The sequence below is a fragment of the Dama dama genome, chromosome 16 (assembly GCF_033118175.1).
Source record: "Dama dama isolate Ldn47 chromosome 16, ASM3311817v1, whole genome shotgun sequence".
Lineage (NCBI taxonomy): Eukaryota > Metazoa > Chordata > Mammalia > Artiodactyla > Cervidae > Dama > Dama dama.
The window spans coordinates 28,188,997-28,205,223 of record NC_083696.1 but is presented as its reverse complement, the minus strand read 5'-3'; the positions used below and the strand labels follow the sequence as shown (position 1 = coordinate 28,205,223).

Below are 16,227 nucleotides of genomic sequence, written 5' to 3'. Positions count from 1 at the left end.
TTACTTTAGAGCTTCAATGCAACCCCAATTAAAATCCAAACAGGTTATTTTTCCTGAAACTTGACAATGTGCTTCTAATATTCATCTAAAAATGTGAAGAATGAAGAATTCAGGAGGTAAAGACTTGCTCTATCAGACAGCAAGACTTCGCATAATGAAAGTGAAAGTCTCTCAGTCGTGTCCGACTCTTTGCGACCCCATGGACTGTATAGTCCCTGGAATTCTCCAGGCCAGAATACTGGAGTGGGTAGCCTTTCCCTTCTCCAGGGGATCTTCCCAACCCAGGGATCAAACCTAGGTCTCCCACATTACAGGCGTATTCTTTACCAGCTGAGCCACAAGGGACTTTGCATTAAGCAATAGTAATTATGACTGTGAGGTAATAGTGCAGAAACACAGACAAATGAAAAAGCATAGGAGCCCAGAAACAACAGTATCATGATATAAGTGGCACAACATTAAGGATCAACTTCTCAGCTGATTCTGTGACAATTGACTACCTAATTGGAAAAAAATAAATGAAATTGGACCAGTACCTCGTACCATTCACAAAAATCAACTCCGAACAGATTAAAAACCTAATTCTGAAAAACAACATACTTTTTATTTGGAAAAATATCTTTATAATCTCAGGATGGGGAAGAATTTCCTTAGTAAGAAAAATAGTGATTAATTATTAAGGAAGACTGATGAAATATATCTGTTTTAAAATTAAGATTCTTTTTCATGATAAGGAATACATGATAAAGAGATACAAGATAAATACATAATAAAGAAAATAAAAAGACATGCCACAGAAGGGGAAAATATATTTGTAATGCTACAATAACTAACAAGAGGACTATCATTAATATATTTTTAATACTTTTTTTTAACTCCTACACATTTCAGTAAGAAAAAGACATAAACCCAACAGAAAAATGGGCACAAGTCTTAACAAGTACTTCACAGAAGAGAATATCCATATGGGCACTAAAAAATGAAAAGGCACTCAACCTCATTAATAACCAGGGAAATGCAAATAAAAGCCAAGAAGATGTCATTACACACCCAGCATTGGCAAGAATGAGGAGCAAGAGGGACTTTCATACACTTTTGTCAGGAGTGTGAATTGGTACAACCACTTGGGAGAACAGTTTGCCATTATCTTTTCAAGGTGACAATATGCTCACTCTCAGTTCAGTTCAGTTCAGTCGCTCAGTCGTGTCCGACTCTTTGCGACCCCATGAATCGCAGCACGCCAGGCCTCCCTGTCCATCACCAACTCCCGGAGTTTACTCAAACTCATGCCCATTGAGTCAGTGATGCCATCCAGCCATCTCATCCTCTGTCGTCCCCTTCTCCTCCTGCCCCCAATCCCTCCAAGCATCAGGGTCTTTTCCAATGAGTCAACTCTTCACATGGTGGCCAAAGTATTGGAGTTTCAGCTTCAGCACCAGTCCTTCCAATGAACACCCAGGACTGATCTCCTTTAGGATGGACTGGTTGGATCTCCTTGCAGTCCAAGGGACTCTCAAGAGTCTTCTCCAACACCACAGTTCAAAAGCATCACTCTAGGAGTCAGCAATTTCACTTCATGATAAGCCTCCCAAAGAAACTACATGCACATGTGCTGTTTTGGACTGAACTGTGTCAGCTCTAAACTCACATCTTGAAGCCCTAGACCCCAGGTGACTGCAGACACAGATAGGGCCTGGAAGGAGGTAATTAAGGTTAAGTGAGCTAATAAGTGTGGGGTCCTAATCCAATAGGACCTGTGCCCTTATAATAAGAGTAGAGTGCATAGGCACAGCGTAAAGGCCACATGAGGTCACAGTGAGAAGGCAGCTGTCTATATGCCAAGGAGAGAACTCTTACCAGAAACCAACATCAGCACCTTCATCTTGGACTTCCTGCCTCCAGAAGTGTGAGAAAATAAATTCCTTTTTTTCAAGCCACCTATTCTATGGTATTCTGTGATGGGAGCCTTATCTGACTAATACATCTGCATCAAGATCCAACTCTCAGTACATTCAGAACAGTACTTTTTATTTTTCTAGTGCCCAAACCAGAAACAACTCCAATTACCATAAACACTAAAACAGATAAATTATATTGATACAATGAAAATAAAAGAATACAGCTACACACAACAATGTAGATGAATCTTACCATCACAATAAAGTGACAGCAAGATACAAAAAAATATATAGGTTAATTCCCCTTACATAACCTCCAAAAACAGGCAAAACTAAATTCAAGCATACATACAAGCTTAGAAAACTAAAAAAGAACTCCAGAAAATCATTACGACAAAAGTCAGAATAGTAGGTAAGGATTCTGTGACCCCATCTCATGACCTAGGTAATGACTACAAGGGTAATTATTCATTCAATTACACATTCATGGATGATGTCTTTTTTTCCTATGTCTAGATATTTCACAATTGTTTAAAGTATTTAAAACTATATCATAAACTAAGTGTAGGCAAACCCAACAATATTCTGATTTTTCTTACGATGACTGGGTTAATACGTTTCCTACACTTCAGTGGTTTGTTTTTCTCTGTGTGGATGTCCCTGATTATTGATGCTGTAAGCATGTTTAGTCAGCCTGATGAATAATCCAGAGCTAGATGCCAATGTTTTTCCAGGCCTTAGAGACATGGAGTGAACAAACCATGTGAGCTCTTTACTTTCAAGGAACTGCAATCTGATTTAACCTCCCTAAATCCAAAAATGTCACCATGATCCATTTAATACCACCGGTCGCAGGGGATTGTTCTAGGAATTAAATGTCTGGCCTCATGCCTGGCACCTAGCAACTGTTCAATAAAATTAGTTCCATTCCACATACCCAGGAAGAAATGGCAGGTCTCGTGTTTGTAGTTCTACCATGGCGGGGGGCGGGGGGCGGAAACTATGTATATCAAATTGTATTTACTGTTTATTCCACTCACAGGTTTTAGCTACCCAAGCTAAAAATGAAAATTTAAAGCAGGGATCAGCAAACTGGGAGAGCCCAAGAGATAAATCTAATTCATGTTCTATTTATGCAAATAAAGTTTTATAAGAACACAACTACATCGATTCATTTATACACATATCACATATCATCTACAGCTGCTTTCAAAGTACAGAGCTGAATAGCTGCAAGAGAGATAGTCTGGCCCACAGAGTCTAATTATTTGCCATCTGGTCCTTTACCAAACAACCTTGACAATTTCTGTTAGAGAGTTTTGCTATTTCAGAAGACACATAGTATTTATTTAATATCCGTTGCTAAGCACACACTGTTACTATCATGTTACATTAGTGGACCACTGAATGATATGAAATCTTTAGTAAAAAGTTTCTAAACAGCAGGAAGCACAGGGTATATGGAAATGGACCTGTACTCTAAGATCAATTTGTAATTTTATAGTATTTTCACATCTTCCAACATAATTACATGTACTTTCCATCACATACCTTTGTAGGAATTTTCTTGTCAAAATCAGGAAAGTGAATTATTTTATTTAGCTTGGACACGTATAGTATCATTATGGTAACTGCCATCTAAAGAAAAGGGAAGAGAAAAACTTCAGCAAAATATCTAGAAAGACTATCTGAGGTACAAATACATCATCAGAAGAAAAGAGACTCACCAAAAACATATGTATGTGAAAAATCCATTTTCTAGGTTCCAAAAAAATTATTATTCCTTAAAATATTAACTTTTTTTGTCACTGCATAAATTGCATTAGAACTATAGGCAAAAAGTATAATATCAAATAGACTCACACATATACACGTGACCTCAGGGAAGAATCAATGGTGTGCCCCAAACAGACCAGCATGACCACAGTCAGTGAGGCTGCTCATTGATCCTGAACGATACCTTCCATGTTCTGAGCATATGGTCGCCTTCCCCCACAAAGTAAGTGTTGGGGTCAAAGGAGGTGGGGAAGGGAGGCAAATTCCACACATAAACATATCTTGTAAAGTACACAATTTCTATAACACAGAAGACATTTTCTCTCCACCTAGCCAGTGTTACAAAAAATACCTCATTCAAATGCTATTCAGCTGGTTTACACCAGGTATATCAGAAATACTCCAGATTATTATTTTGAAATAAAAACTTTTAATATCATCTTTCTATGCAAATTTTAGAACTTATTCAACTTTTCTCCATATTAGGACTCCTTCAACATGATTATTGTCCTAAACCTCAAGCCTGAGTGTACAGATACTTATGATAGATTTATATAACTCAAGCCCACTCTGAATAATAATTGTAGTTTGTATTTATGACTTACTTTATAATTCTTAACAGAAATATACCAACACTATGTAAATTATTCTGCAATTCAAATTTTTAAAATTTGGTCTACTGACTTCTTCCCTTACAAACTGCAAATCAGAAAGGTTTTTTCCTTAATTGAGTACAAGACAGTGAATGTATTTGCCTTGGGCATTTCATAGGGAGTATTACCACATACTATTGATCTTTTAAAGTACTTCTTTAAACATATTTTCACACTGAACCATAAAGAGATATTTTTTATTGCCTTAAGGAAACACTGTTTCCTTGTTATTTTTTCACCCTAAAATGATGTGCAAAGAGTACCTTATTAGCAAAACATTTAACTAGAATAATGTTTATTTGTATAAATTCCAGATTCACAATTTAAAATTTAGTTAACAGATATAATTTTTATAATTTTTTCTCCTTGTAAACTAAAGAAAAACAATCTTCAGCACCTGTTAACATTTGTCTACTAGAAATCACTAGTGTATGATAAAAAAAAATGTAAGAAAGTCACAAAATAATATTAATGGAAAATTTCAGAAACAGCCAAGTGTGGGTAAGTTTGAAAGTTTATCCAAGCTTACCCTTACACTTGAGAACAAACATCATGAAGTTTAGGAAGGAAACTCTAAACTTGTTTCGTTTGGCCCATCGAGAGGTTTATGGAAAAATATGAATCTGTTGCCACCATTTACAAATTGGGAGGTTTGCTGTGAAAATAAAATTTCCCTGATTCCTAGTGAGCCTCACCTCATCTCCCCAATCCTTTTCTTAAACAAGCACAGTGACTTCAACTGTGCACACTCATCTGTGACCCAGCAGACCTTGGAGGCTTCCAGTCTGCTGCCCCCTTACTTTAGAGTAATTAAATTCTATTAAGGAAGTTTCTCCTACAAATACAACTGTTCCTAAATTGTAAAATGAAATAAAATGTATCAATACTTCACACTGTCTCACCCAAAGTACTACAGTCCTCTGCCAACTGAACAAATTCGTAAACCACAGTCTTAAACAAAAGCACTTACAATTTCATCATATGTACTAACAAATAATTAAGAGGTTAATTTATCTTTTTTCACTTACCTGTCCAACTCCAAGAACAATTGGTGATGGGAAACTACAAAGAATACAGAATAACAAATAATTTTAGCAACTGATGAAAAAATTTTGAAAACAATATATAACACAGAATGACAGGGGTTATTAAAATGTTATGTTATTAAAAGGTTATTAAAAGGTCTTAGACTATTTTTTCTGTCTTAGTGAAAACATCAAATTTGTTCATTGTTCATTTCTTTTCCATTTTTTAAACTGATCATTGCTAAACTGGGCAAACTTCTATTGCCCCTTGAGACAGACTGTCATATTAACAAACAACACAGTTGTATATGTAGAAAGCCAAGATAATTGGGGGGATAAATGACTAGAATTAATAAATAACTTTAGCAAAGTTACTGGATAAAAGATGAACATGTGAAAAAAATCACTTCTAGGTCTATATATCATAAAGACACAAAGAACATAATAATTTTAAAGGTATTAACTTGCAATAGCACCCAAAGACATCAAATAATACTAACTGGGTATTTTATGGTAATAAAAAATTACTTATACCTCTTTAAGCATGAAATGATATTGCCGTGGTTTTTTTTTTTTTTTTAAACAAAAAAACCTAGTCCTTCTTCTCCTTTAGAAATTCATAATAATCTGGGGGGAGATGTTGGAATTGAGAAGAGGAGAGATATAAATGTCACAAGCTTGTTGAAACTGGATGATGGCTACATGGAGATTCATTACACTGGTTTCCTTTCTTCAAGATAATATACCCAGGCACAAATCTAATAAAATATTTCCAAGAACTACCTCTACATAGAAAACTATAAATATGTATTTAAAAAATGAAAGAAGTCCTAAATAAAGTTCATGGATTAGAATCAACATTGTAGTGAACAATTATCCACAAACTGATCTATAAAATCAAATCTTTCTTTACAAACAAGAATAGGTATTTTGTACTGACGCTAAAACTGAATTTCAAGGCAAAAGCAAACATGATCTAAGATAATCGTGAAGAAAAAAATGTTGGAGGACTGATTCTGCTGGATGCCAGTATTCTCTCTTTCTTTTTTTTTTGCCTGCAACATGCTGGAATCCTAGTTCCCAGACCAGGGATTGAACCCATACTCTGCAGTGGAATCACGGAGCCCTAACCACTGGACCACCAGGGAATTCCCCAGGATTGATTTTAAATTCACAACAAATGAGAGAGTGTGGTATTTGCACAATGATATTCTAACCAGACAATGAAAGAGAACAGAGATTAGGACAGATACACACCCACATGGAAACATGATTCATGACAAAGATGGCCATACAGAGCAGTAGGGAAAAGACAGTAGGTCTTCTAACAAATGGCACCAGGCAACTGGATACAGAATCTTACTCCCTACCTAAAACCATACTTAACAAGGCAGCACATCACCTCATCAGGCTCACTCACTGTCCAGCCCTTCACTGGCTCCCAGTCATTCTGTCCAGCTCCTAAAAAGAGGGACTATCACTCAAAAAAACCACCACCACCAACACCACCACCTCATCCCCTAAACTGCATATTACAGGGAAACACCTATCTCAGATAGGGTGAGAAGAGAATAAGGAACTAACCTACCTTGTCAGAGAAAACAGAATGACTGGACGGCACCACCATGAAAATCAAATGTACTCTAATGGACGCTGGATGTGTCACCCAGACATCTGCTTCTGGACTGAAGCCCTCATCCCCCAGTTTCCCAAGAGCATCCTCAGCAGGAGAAAGTTGCCTTGCCAACAGCCCAGCCTGTGTTCCGAGCCTGTATGTCTGTGCAGACATATAAAGGCCAAGGGCCCTCAACCCAGTTCAAGACAACTCTGTTGAGCCCTTCCAGCTCCAGAGACCCTGGGATAAGGCTCTGTTGGGATGAAGTACAGCCTAGCTTCTCTCTCTACCTACATAATCCTGCTTCCCTCACTCTCCCACAGGAGTGGGTCCCAAGAGCACTGCCCAGTATCCTCACACCTGAGAGTCTCCTTGCCTAGGAATACAACCTGCAACATCAAGCAAAATAATAAGACTACAACATAAACAAACAGTAAAACAACGACAAAAGGCTTACGGAAGGAAGACAAAGAGCTCAGCCTAGAAGAGAATGTAACACAAGGAGAGAAGGCACCCTTTTAACTATTTCCAGCTACAGAACACCTTAATAAGAAGATAGTCAACAAAACCAACAGCTCAAAATTGAGATAACAAAGGAAACTAGTGAGATGAAAAGGGAACCACAGATCTAAGGAAACCAGCTGAGGAAGAAAACAACAAAACTGCCGTATGAGTAATTTAGAAACAATACAGAAGTAAATGACTGCTGCTGAAAAATGAACTACCAAGAGGAGGCGATCACAGTGAATGAACAGGAAAAAGACACATTCTCAAAGATAAACAGATTTAGAAGATAGGTACCGCCAGAAAGGGCTCATCTCTGTGCTGCTTTCTCTCAATAAAGAGAGAAAATAATTCAAAGATAAAACAGGCAAATTTGTTTCCTTGACATGAGGAAAATAAGCAAACTCTCTAGATTTAAAAGCACATTTGTTGCAGAAAAAGTTGTTAAGAATATTCAACACGATCAATACAGCAGTCATGAACTCTCCATAAAAACACGACCCTGCAATGGAATCCACCACTTAGGAGTCAAATCAAAATACCGAGTTCTGGAATGGAGACACTGCGATAAAAGGCTGCTGACTACTGTATTCATTTAACATAGACCAGATTCAAACAACTGTGGGATTATACTTACACAACAGGATGCTACACTGTAAAAGAAGACATGGAGGGGAGGGGAGATAGGAAGAAGTACAGAGGTGTCATGCTTCACAGCAGAGAAGCCATACATACAGTCAGAAACTGAAGAAATAGATTTGAAAGTCAACAATTCTTTTCATTCAACTCTAATTTCTCTTCTCTCCATTCAATTCAGTAAAAACTAAATTTCATACATACATGCAACTTGCAGCCCTCACCTTAAGCCTTCAAACACAGCCAGAATGACTAATGGTATTACAACCCCTCATATGATGCCAGCTGAAATTTACAGGGTCCACTATTAGTATAAAGCCAAAAAATGCTTAATCTGAATGTAATCAAGCCTTTAGATCTAACTTTCAGTTAAAAAAATAGAAAGTAAGTTAAGTGAGACTTCAAAAAATAAATCAAACAATCCATAATAGGGGACACTTTACAACACACCTGGGTCAGGCATTTCAAAGTCAATATGAAGGGGAAGTGGAGAAGGAAATGGCAACCCACTCCAGTACTCTTGCCTGGGAAATCCATGGACAGAGGAGCCTGGCAGGCCGAAGTCCCTGGGGTCACAAAGAGTTGAACACAACTTAGCGACTAAACAACAACAATAATCAGGGGGAAGAGGTGCATGGGGAACTTTTCTAGATTAAAATAAACTAAAAAGACATATCTGTATACATTGCATGAAGTTCAATTAGATCTTGATACAAATGTTTAAAACAATCATAAAAACATCTTGGAGACAATTGGGATGACTATAGATTTGGTATTAGATTATTTTAGGAGATTACTGTTAAGTTTGCTAAGAGCAAAAATGATACTAATGTCAGAGAATATCTATATTTCAGGAGAGGTATGTTGAAATAGGGCATCCCAGGTGGTGCAGTGGTAAAGAATCCACCTACCAAAGCAGGAGACACAGGAGATGCGGTTTCCATCCCTGGGTCAGGAAGATCCTCTGGAAAAGGAAATGGCAACCCACTCCAGCATTCTTGCCTGTAGATCCCATGGACAGAGGAGCCTGGCAGGCTACAGTCCATGGGGTCACAAAGAGTCAGACACGACTGAACATGCACACACATGCACGTTGAAATATCTGAGAGTGCAGTGAAATAATGTATGAATGATGTATTCAGTGGTTCATGCGACCCCATGGATTGTAGCACACCAGGCTTCTCTTCCTCCAAAATTTATCACAGTTTGTTCAAATTCATGTCCACTGAGTCGGTGATGCTCTCTAACCATCTCATCCTCTGCCGCCCTCTTCTCCTTTTGCCTTCTATCCTTCCCAGCATCAGGGTCTTTTCCAATGAGTCATCTCGTCGCATCATGTGGCCAAAGTATTGGAGCTTCAGCTTCAGCAAGAGTCCTTCCAGGGAATATTCAGGGTTGATTTTCTTTAGGATTGACTGTTTTGATGTCCTTGCAGTCCAAGGGACTCTCAAGAGTTTCCTCCAGCACTACAATTCAATAGCATCAATTCTTCAGCACTCAAATATAGCAAAATGTTAATTACTTAATTTCAGTGGTGTATGTACAGATGTTCAGTGTACTTTGCTTTTCACTTTCCTGTGTGCTTGAAACTTTACATAATAAAAAGTGGTGGAGGAACTTAAGTGTTAATTGCTCAGTCATGTTAAATTCTTTGCGAACCCATGGACTATAGTCTGCCAGACTCCTCTCTCCATAGGATTCTCCAGGCAAGAATACTGGAGTGGGTGGCTATTCCATTCTCCAGGGGATCTTCCTGACCCAGGGATCGACCCTAAGTCTCCTGCACTGCAGGCAGATTCTCTACCATTTGAACCACCAGGAAAGCTCAGAGGGACTTTGGTGATCCTCAAACAATTGAATAATTAAATGAAAGCGCCCACTCATTTCCCACTCCTTTTTGAATTAAAGAAAATAATTTATAAAGAAATGAGCAAATAAGTAGCTATATCTATAAATATACTTTATACAAAAAGTAATTCAACCTGTCTTTCTCCAATCCATCCATCTATCTAAAAGATGTCTGAAGTTATTGCCTAATGTCAACTATAGTAATTTTTAAAATTTTACTCTAATATTTTTCTCTTGTTTGAATTCTTCATAATGATCACACAGGATGACTTTTCTTTTTAAAAATTCAAAATATTGATTCTAGATAGTGGGAATATGAACAATTATTATTATCATCTTCTTTGTACATTTGTATATTTAAACAACACCCAATATTTTAACTGAATTATTTTTGGAGTGAATGCAAGGAAGTGAAGATAATATGTGTACACAACCTTTTAAAGTCTGACTCTGAAAGGATCAGAGAAACGAGCACCCACGTGGATCAAGGGAGGGTTATTTTTGCTTGAGAAACCTAAACATGCTTTAAGCTGACAGAGAGAGGTGGCTGATGAGGCAATGAGGAGGATAATGAAAGGAGCAGGAAGGAGGGACATCCAGAAATGGGGAGCTGGGCCCTCCACAGGAATAAAGCACTCCCTCCATCACAGCAGAAAGGGGACCTCATCTGACAGTTTCTACTTCCCTCAATGAAGTATCAGAGGAGAGTGGAGGATGGAGGTGTGGAAGGTTTCAGGGGAAAAGAGAAAGCAGAAAGGAGACATTTCTGAGACAAGGAAAGCAAGGCTCCAGAAGAAACTAGAGGGTGGTAGAAGAGCTGGTTTTGAGGTTTGTGATCATCAAATTAAAGTCAACCCAGCCATACCCAAAGTGATTTTTCTCCCCGAGCAGTCAGAGCTGCTCAATGCTGAAGGAAAGTTGCAAAAGGTAGGCTGTGTGAGATAAGTACCAGCCAAGGCAAGAGCTGGGAAGGAGTCTTAGGGGCTTCGAGGGAGGGGCCCACCGGCTGGACCAGGAGAGAAGGGAAGCCTGGAGGGTGGAGGTGGCAGAAATACCTGGGCTGCAGCACTAAGCATGGATATCCTGCACCAAGACTGGAGTGGCGGGCAGGGTCACACTGAGCACATGGCCCTGGGAGTGACACCGGATGTGGGACAAGATGGGCTTTGAGGGTTCAGCACACGTAGCACAAAGTCTTGAGGGCTTAAGAGTCTGGGTGGACAGAAAGACCAGGACTCCACTAAAGGAGCCACAGACGCTCAGGAGGCACAGAGAGAGGACAGAAGGGAGTGCTAAGCCTGGACTCTCCGCAGAGCAGAGCAGTGGGGAGCTACGAGGACTCAACCCCACCTCCTGGCAACAGGTGGGGCATGACCAGGATCCAGCTCCTTCCCAGGAGCCGAATGGAGCAGTGTCTTTAGGAGAGAGCCAGTTTTCATCAGAGTATGAGAAAATTCAGTTCAGTTCAGTCACTCAGTCGTATCAGACGCTTTGCGACCCCATGGACTGTAGCCTACCAGGCTCCTCCATCCATGGGATTTCCCAGGCAATAGTACTGGAGTGGGTTGCCATTTCTTTCTCCAGGGGATCTTCCCGACCCAGGGATCGAACCCGGATCTCCCACATTGTAGACAGACGCTTTACCATCTGAGCCACCAGGAGAAAATTAGGAGTTGTTTTTGATTTTTAGTATAAACTTCCAGTTCCCACCACTGGAGCCTCTGATTCAATAGCTCTAAAAAAAAAAAAAAAAAATCTCTCCTAGGGATTCATATTACCAAGCAAGTTTGGAAATGACGATGTTAAGTGATCTCAAAGCCCTGGAGCGTAAACAAACAGCAAGTACCAAGCAAATACTTGTTGAACTAAATACAACTAAGTTTACACTTTGTATTAAGCATTATTCGTAAAATCTTGCATGGCAGAGAACAGTATTAAAATAGTAACCAAAAAAAGCGACTGAGACTGCCTGCACAAGCCTCATGAATATAACTCCAAAGAACCACTACTGTTCTTCTCCCTGTTGGAGTGAGAGGGAGAAGAATCTGGGGGACAAGATGGGCTTTGAAGGTTCAGCGCTAGAGTTCCTCTTTGTGGTGCCTCCTGAGCTTCTGGGGCTCATTTAGAGGAGCCCTGGTCTTTCTCTCCACCCTTCAGGACTTCGGGCTACATGCGCTGAACCATCAAAGCCCATCTTGTCCCCCAGATTCTTTTCCCTCTCACTCCAACAGGGTCTGACTCCAAGTCCTTCCAAAGCTCTCTCTGCCCAACCAGGTAAATTTAACAAGTCAATGACCTAAGACTAACATATAACTAAGATCACTCATCAGTCTGGGACTCCAGCCAGACACAATCTACTCAAATTGGAAGAGAAAAAAATATTCCCTGAGCTACATTCCCATAATCCTGTTGTAACTACAAAAAGTTCTTCCTTCTACCCGACAACACAACATTCTATCCTCAAACAGTTAATGTCTGGATCAGATATCTATGGCTTATTGTTATAACCTAATAACCCCAACCCTCTTCGCCTCAAAACATGCTCTGAAAGCATCCTGAGATGAGAGACTAAACAATGTTTTTTGAACAGGGCTCTCCAACGGTGTATCACATTACGGAAATGTGAAACATAAGGTTATAAGGAGCTTTGCCTTGCTGAGACAAAAACAATTTCCTCCTTCAGTCATGGAACTCAAAATTTTAAAGATGGAAAGGCTACAGCAGGAGATGCCTCATATAATTCTTTCCAGTCAAATACTGTCCTGCATCTTCCAAGCACTTAACCAGTGTTTACAGGTCCCTGCTTCCAACAAGAAGACGCATGTTTTTAGACTCATTGACTGTTCTGGTCAATGAGCACACTGCTCAGTCAAGAGCAAAAAGCAGAGATTTACCATCAAACTTCAACTGATATATCTGTCAACCACTCCCCAAACGCCTATTAACAGCATTCTCTTTTTATGATAGATGTTTATTGAATGTTATTGAATGAATGAAGGATCCGATCCTACCGATCCCAACACTGTCTCTCCTACCACTTGCTCATTCAGTTCTAGCCAGATCACCTTCTCTCTATTCCTCCAGTAGGCCAAGCTCATGCCCACTTCAGCCCATTTTCTTCTGTGTGGAATGCTCTCCACCAACCACTCCACCCCAGGAACGCTCACAGCAAACCTGAAATCACCTTGCTTATTCATGAGCCCACCTGTTCACTTTCCTCTCTACCACTGATATGATGGGGGGCTCCACTGCAGGCTGCCTTGTGTTTTTTACAGCTGCTTCCCTGGTACCAGGCATTGGCACCTAGTAGCTGCCTGGTAAATATCCCTTAGAGGTGGAACCAGCCAAGCTCACCTAGGTTTCAGCTTCTGCTAGTTTAAAATAAGGAGGCTGAAGACACTCTGAGGTTTCTTTGTTGTTGTTTAAGTAGTGTTCACTCTTTTCATGACCCCATGGACTGTAACCTGTCCGGCTCCTCTGTCCATCCGATTTCCCAGGCAAGAATACTGGAGTGGGTTGCCATTTCCTTCTCCAGGGGATCTTCCCCACCCAGGAGGGAACCTCTGTCTCCTGCCCAAGCAGGATGATTCTTTACTACTGAGCTACCAGGGAAGTCCTTTGGACTCTTTATAAAATTCTGATTTTACATTCTTGTAGCACAGTACAGTTTATAAGGAGGCCTCACTTATGACAACTCATGCCGAGGTCTGGGAGATAATTTACAGAGATGTAATTATCTGGTGGAGCTGGGTCTAAATTCACAGCGCTTTCGATGCCTATACAACCAAAGCAGAATTAAACAGGATTTTCTATCTTTACAAATAGGTTCAAGGAAACACAAATTTGCTGGTTTACTACATACTCATTAAAAAAAAAAAAAGTAGAGAATATGAAATTGTTTCTCCATTTTCCCATGAACATGCTGGTGATTTGAGAATGAATGATCAAACAATGCGAATAAACTCATCCACTCAGGACTCTGCTGATGGTTGAATAGCTAGACTTGTAGAAATAGCTTACATTTGAAGGACACATTCGGATCGCTAGTTTCAGCTCACTGGTGCTCCTGAAAGCACAGGTGCGCTTCCTGTCCCGGAGCAGTAAGCCGCGGTAAGGTGCGCCCGCGCTGACTTGCTCGCTTGTGGTTTGGTTTCCAAACAGTGCGAAGGTCCGGACCCTGAATACGTGGCCCGTGCGGAGTGCACTGGCCGCCCAAATTGCTCCCGAGTTAGCGAGACTTCCCGCTCGCCGTTGCCCGCCACCCGCTGACCCGAGTGCGACCGAAGTGCACGAGAGCAGGCAGCCCCGCGGCTCTCCCCGGCTTCGGGACCTCCGGAGTCCCGCCAGCACCCGCTCCGCGCGGCGCCGGAGCGGGAAGGTCCCGGAGTCCCGCGGAGCAGCCGGGCGCCCCCGCGGACTCCTCCCAGCCCCCAGGCTCCCGCCTCACCCGTAGGTGGTCAGCAGCGCCTTGTTGACCAGCACGAGGAGGAAGGAGCAGGTCCCGTAGAAGAGGGCCGACAGTAGCTTGGCCACCCGGGAAGGCAGCCGCGCGGAAGCGGGGTCCGCGCCCGCGCCCTCGGCCTGGCCGCCGGCCGTCATGTCCCGCGGCCGCCCGTCTGGGCCACCCTCGGGCCCGCGCCGCCCCAGTTCAGTCCCCGCCCCCAGCCAGCGCGGGAGGAGGCGCGGCCGAAACAGGAAGGACCGCGGAGGGAACCCCACACGCCCCGCGCCCGGCGCCCCAAAGCTGCCCGCACGTACGAGCGGGTTCGGCTCAAGTTCGTCGTCAAAGGCACCACCCTCTGACTCTTGTCTGGGTTTGGGAGAGTTTTTTAAAACCCTGTCTTCCTCTAAACTGCCGCCTTAGGGAGAAACGTTAAGACTTAGGGTTTGTTTTGCCTTTTTTTTTTTTTTAAATAGTTATTTTCAGTCCTGGGTGTTCATTGGTAGGACTGCTGTTGAAGCTGAAACTCCAATACTTTGGCCACCTGATGCGAAGAGCTGACTCATTTGAAAAGACCCTGATGCTGGGAAAGATTGAGGGCAGAAGGGGACGACAGAGGATGAGATGGATGGATGGCATCACAAACTCAATGGACATGGGTTTGGGTGGACTCCGGGAGTTGGTGATGGACAGGGAGGCCTGGCGTGCTGCGGTCCATGGGGTCGCAGAGTCAGACACGACTGAGTGACTGAACTGAACTGAAGGTATGATGTGATGTTATTAGTTGCTCAGTGGTGTCCAACTCTTTGCGACCCCAGCTTTTAACAAATAACTAGCACTAAAAAAGCCAGAAAGGAAGGCTACATTACCCAAAACAGAAAACACATGACTTTTAAAATAGAAAATAAATTCACACTCAGGTTGAATCCAAAATCTGAAATTGGAAGTCATTTTGGTTAAGTTCCTCAAAAAGATCAACTAAGTTTCCAGTGAGTCTGAGAGTCTCCAACTAAGTTTTGGCAACAAGACAGTTTTGGGGTTTTTTTTTTGGCCACACAAGGCATGTGGAATCTTAGTTCCTGAACTAGGGGTCAGCACCTGCCCCCCCTTTCATTGGAAGCCTGGAGTCTTAACCACTGGACCACAAGTACAAGACAGTATTTTAAAGTCACTTTTCAAGACAGTCTTAATCATATTTGCATTGAATTTGCTTCTGTGTACATACTTCCTGGAACTTAAGTTACTGTCAAAAATCTCATCCTTTCTGTGTTTAAACCACAACTGACACTGAAGAGTTGCTTGTGAAATTCTTTTGCACAAAGACTGGACAGGCTGAAACCTTGCCACTGCAAATAACCAACTAAAGATCTACCAAAAATAATTGAAAAATTAAAGCAATTTGCTTGACTCAGAAAAGTAAACAAGCCTTGAGTGGATTCTCCAGGGTTGACCTCCGATTCAACACATCCTGGATATAAGTGAAACAAAACTCCAGTTCCTGATTACCCTAATATAAAGCCTGGGATAGAGCTGGCAGTAGTTTGATGCTTTATTACATCGGTATTTTTACACTGTAATAATGAAAACAGATGAGGAAGTTAAATGAATATCCAGAGTCTAAAAGGCCAAAGCTTTAAAGTAAGAAAAAGGAATTCACACAATGGTTCCAACTATGCTAAAAAGATGCCTGAGACTGGAATGAAATATAAAATGCACCAAAATAATAATGACAGGAGAATGTATGGCTACATGATATTTCTTTCCATCTTTAAATTTTTATATTATGGTTATCGTATTTTTATTTTTTTTGGTTATAGTATTTTTTAAAAAA

The 16,227-nt window shown here is 41.0% G+C and overlaps 1 protein-coding gene across 4 annotated transcripts in view; it reads right to left on the bottom strand.

Annotated features, from left to right (window-relative positions):
• SLC35D2 (solute carrier family 35 member D2) overlaps nt 1-14,580 on the bottom strand; it is a 52,684-nt gene extending 38,104 nt beyond the window's left edge. For 3 of the 4 annotated variants that reach the window (XM_061163667.1, XM_061163669.1, XM_061163668.1), the window contains exons 1-3: nt 14,403-14,580; nt 5,356-5,389; nt 3,450-3,536 (exon numbers count right to left, since the gene is read on the bottom strand). In XM_061163667.1, the coding sequence (XP_061019650.1) occupies nt 3,450-3,536; nt 5,356-5,389; nt 14,403-14,554 (273 nt within the window). In that variant the 5' untranslated portion in view covers nt 14,555-14,580. Of the gene's footprint in view, nt 1-3,449; nt 3,537-5,355; nt 5,390-8,557; nt 8,601-14,402 lie in introns of those variants that run through there. The other variant, XM_061163670.1, reaches the window with a different exon arrangement.
• Between the last annotated feature and the right edge of the window lie 1,647 nt (nt 14,581-16,227).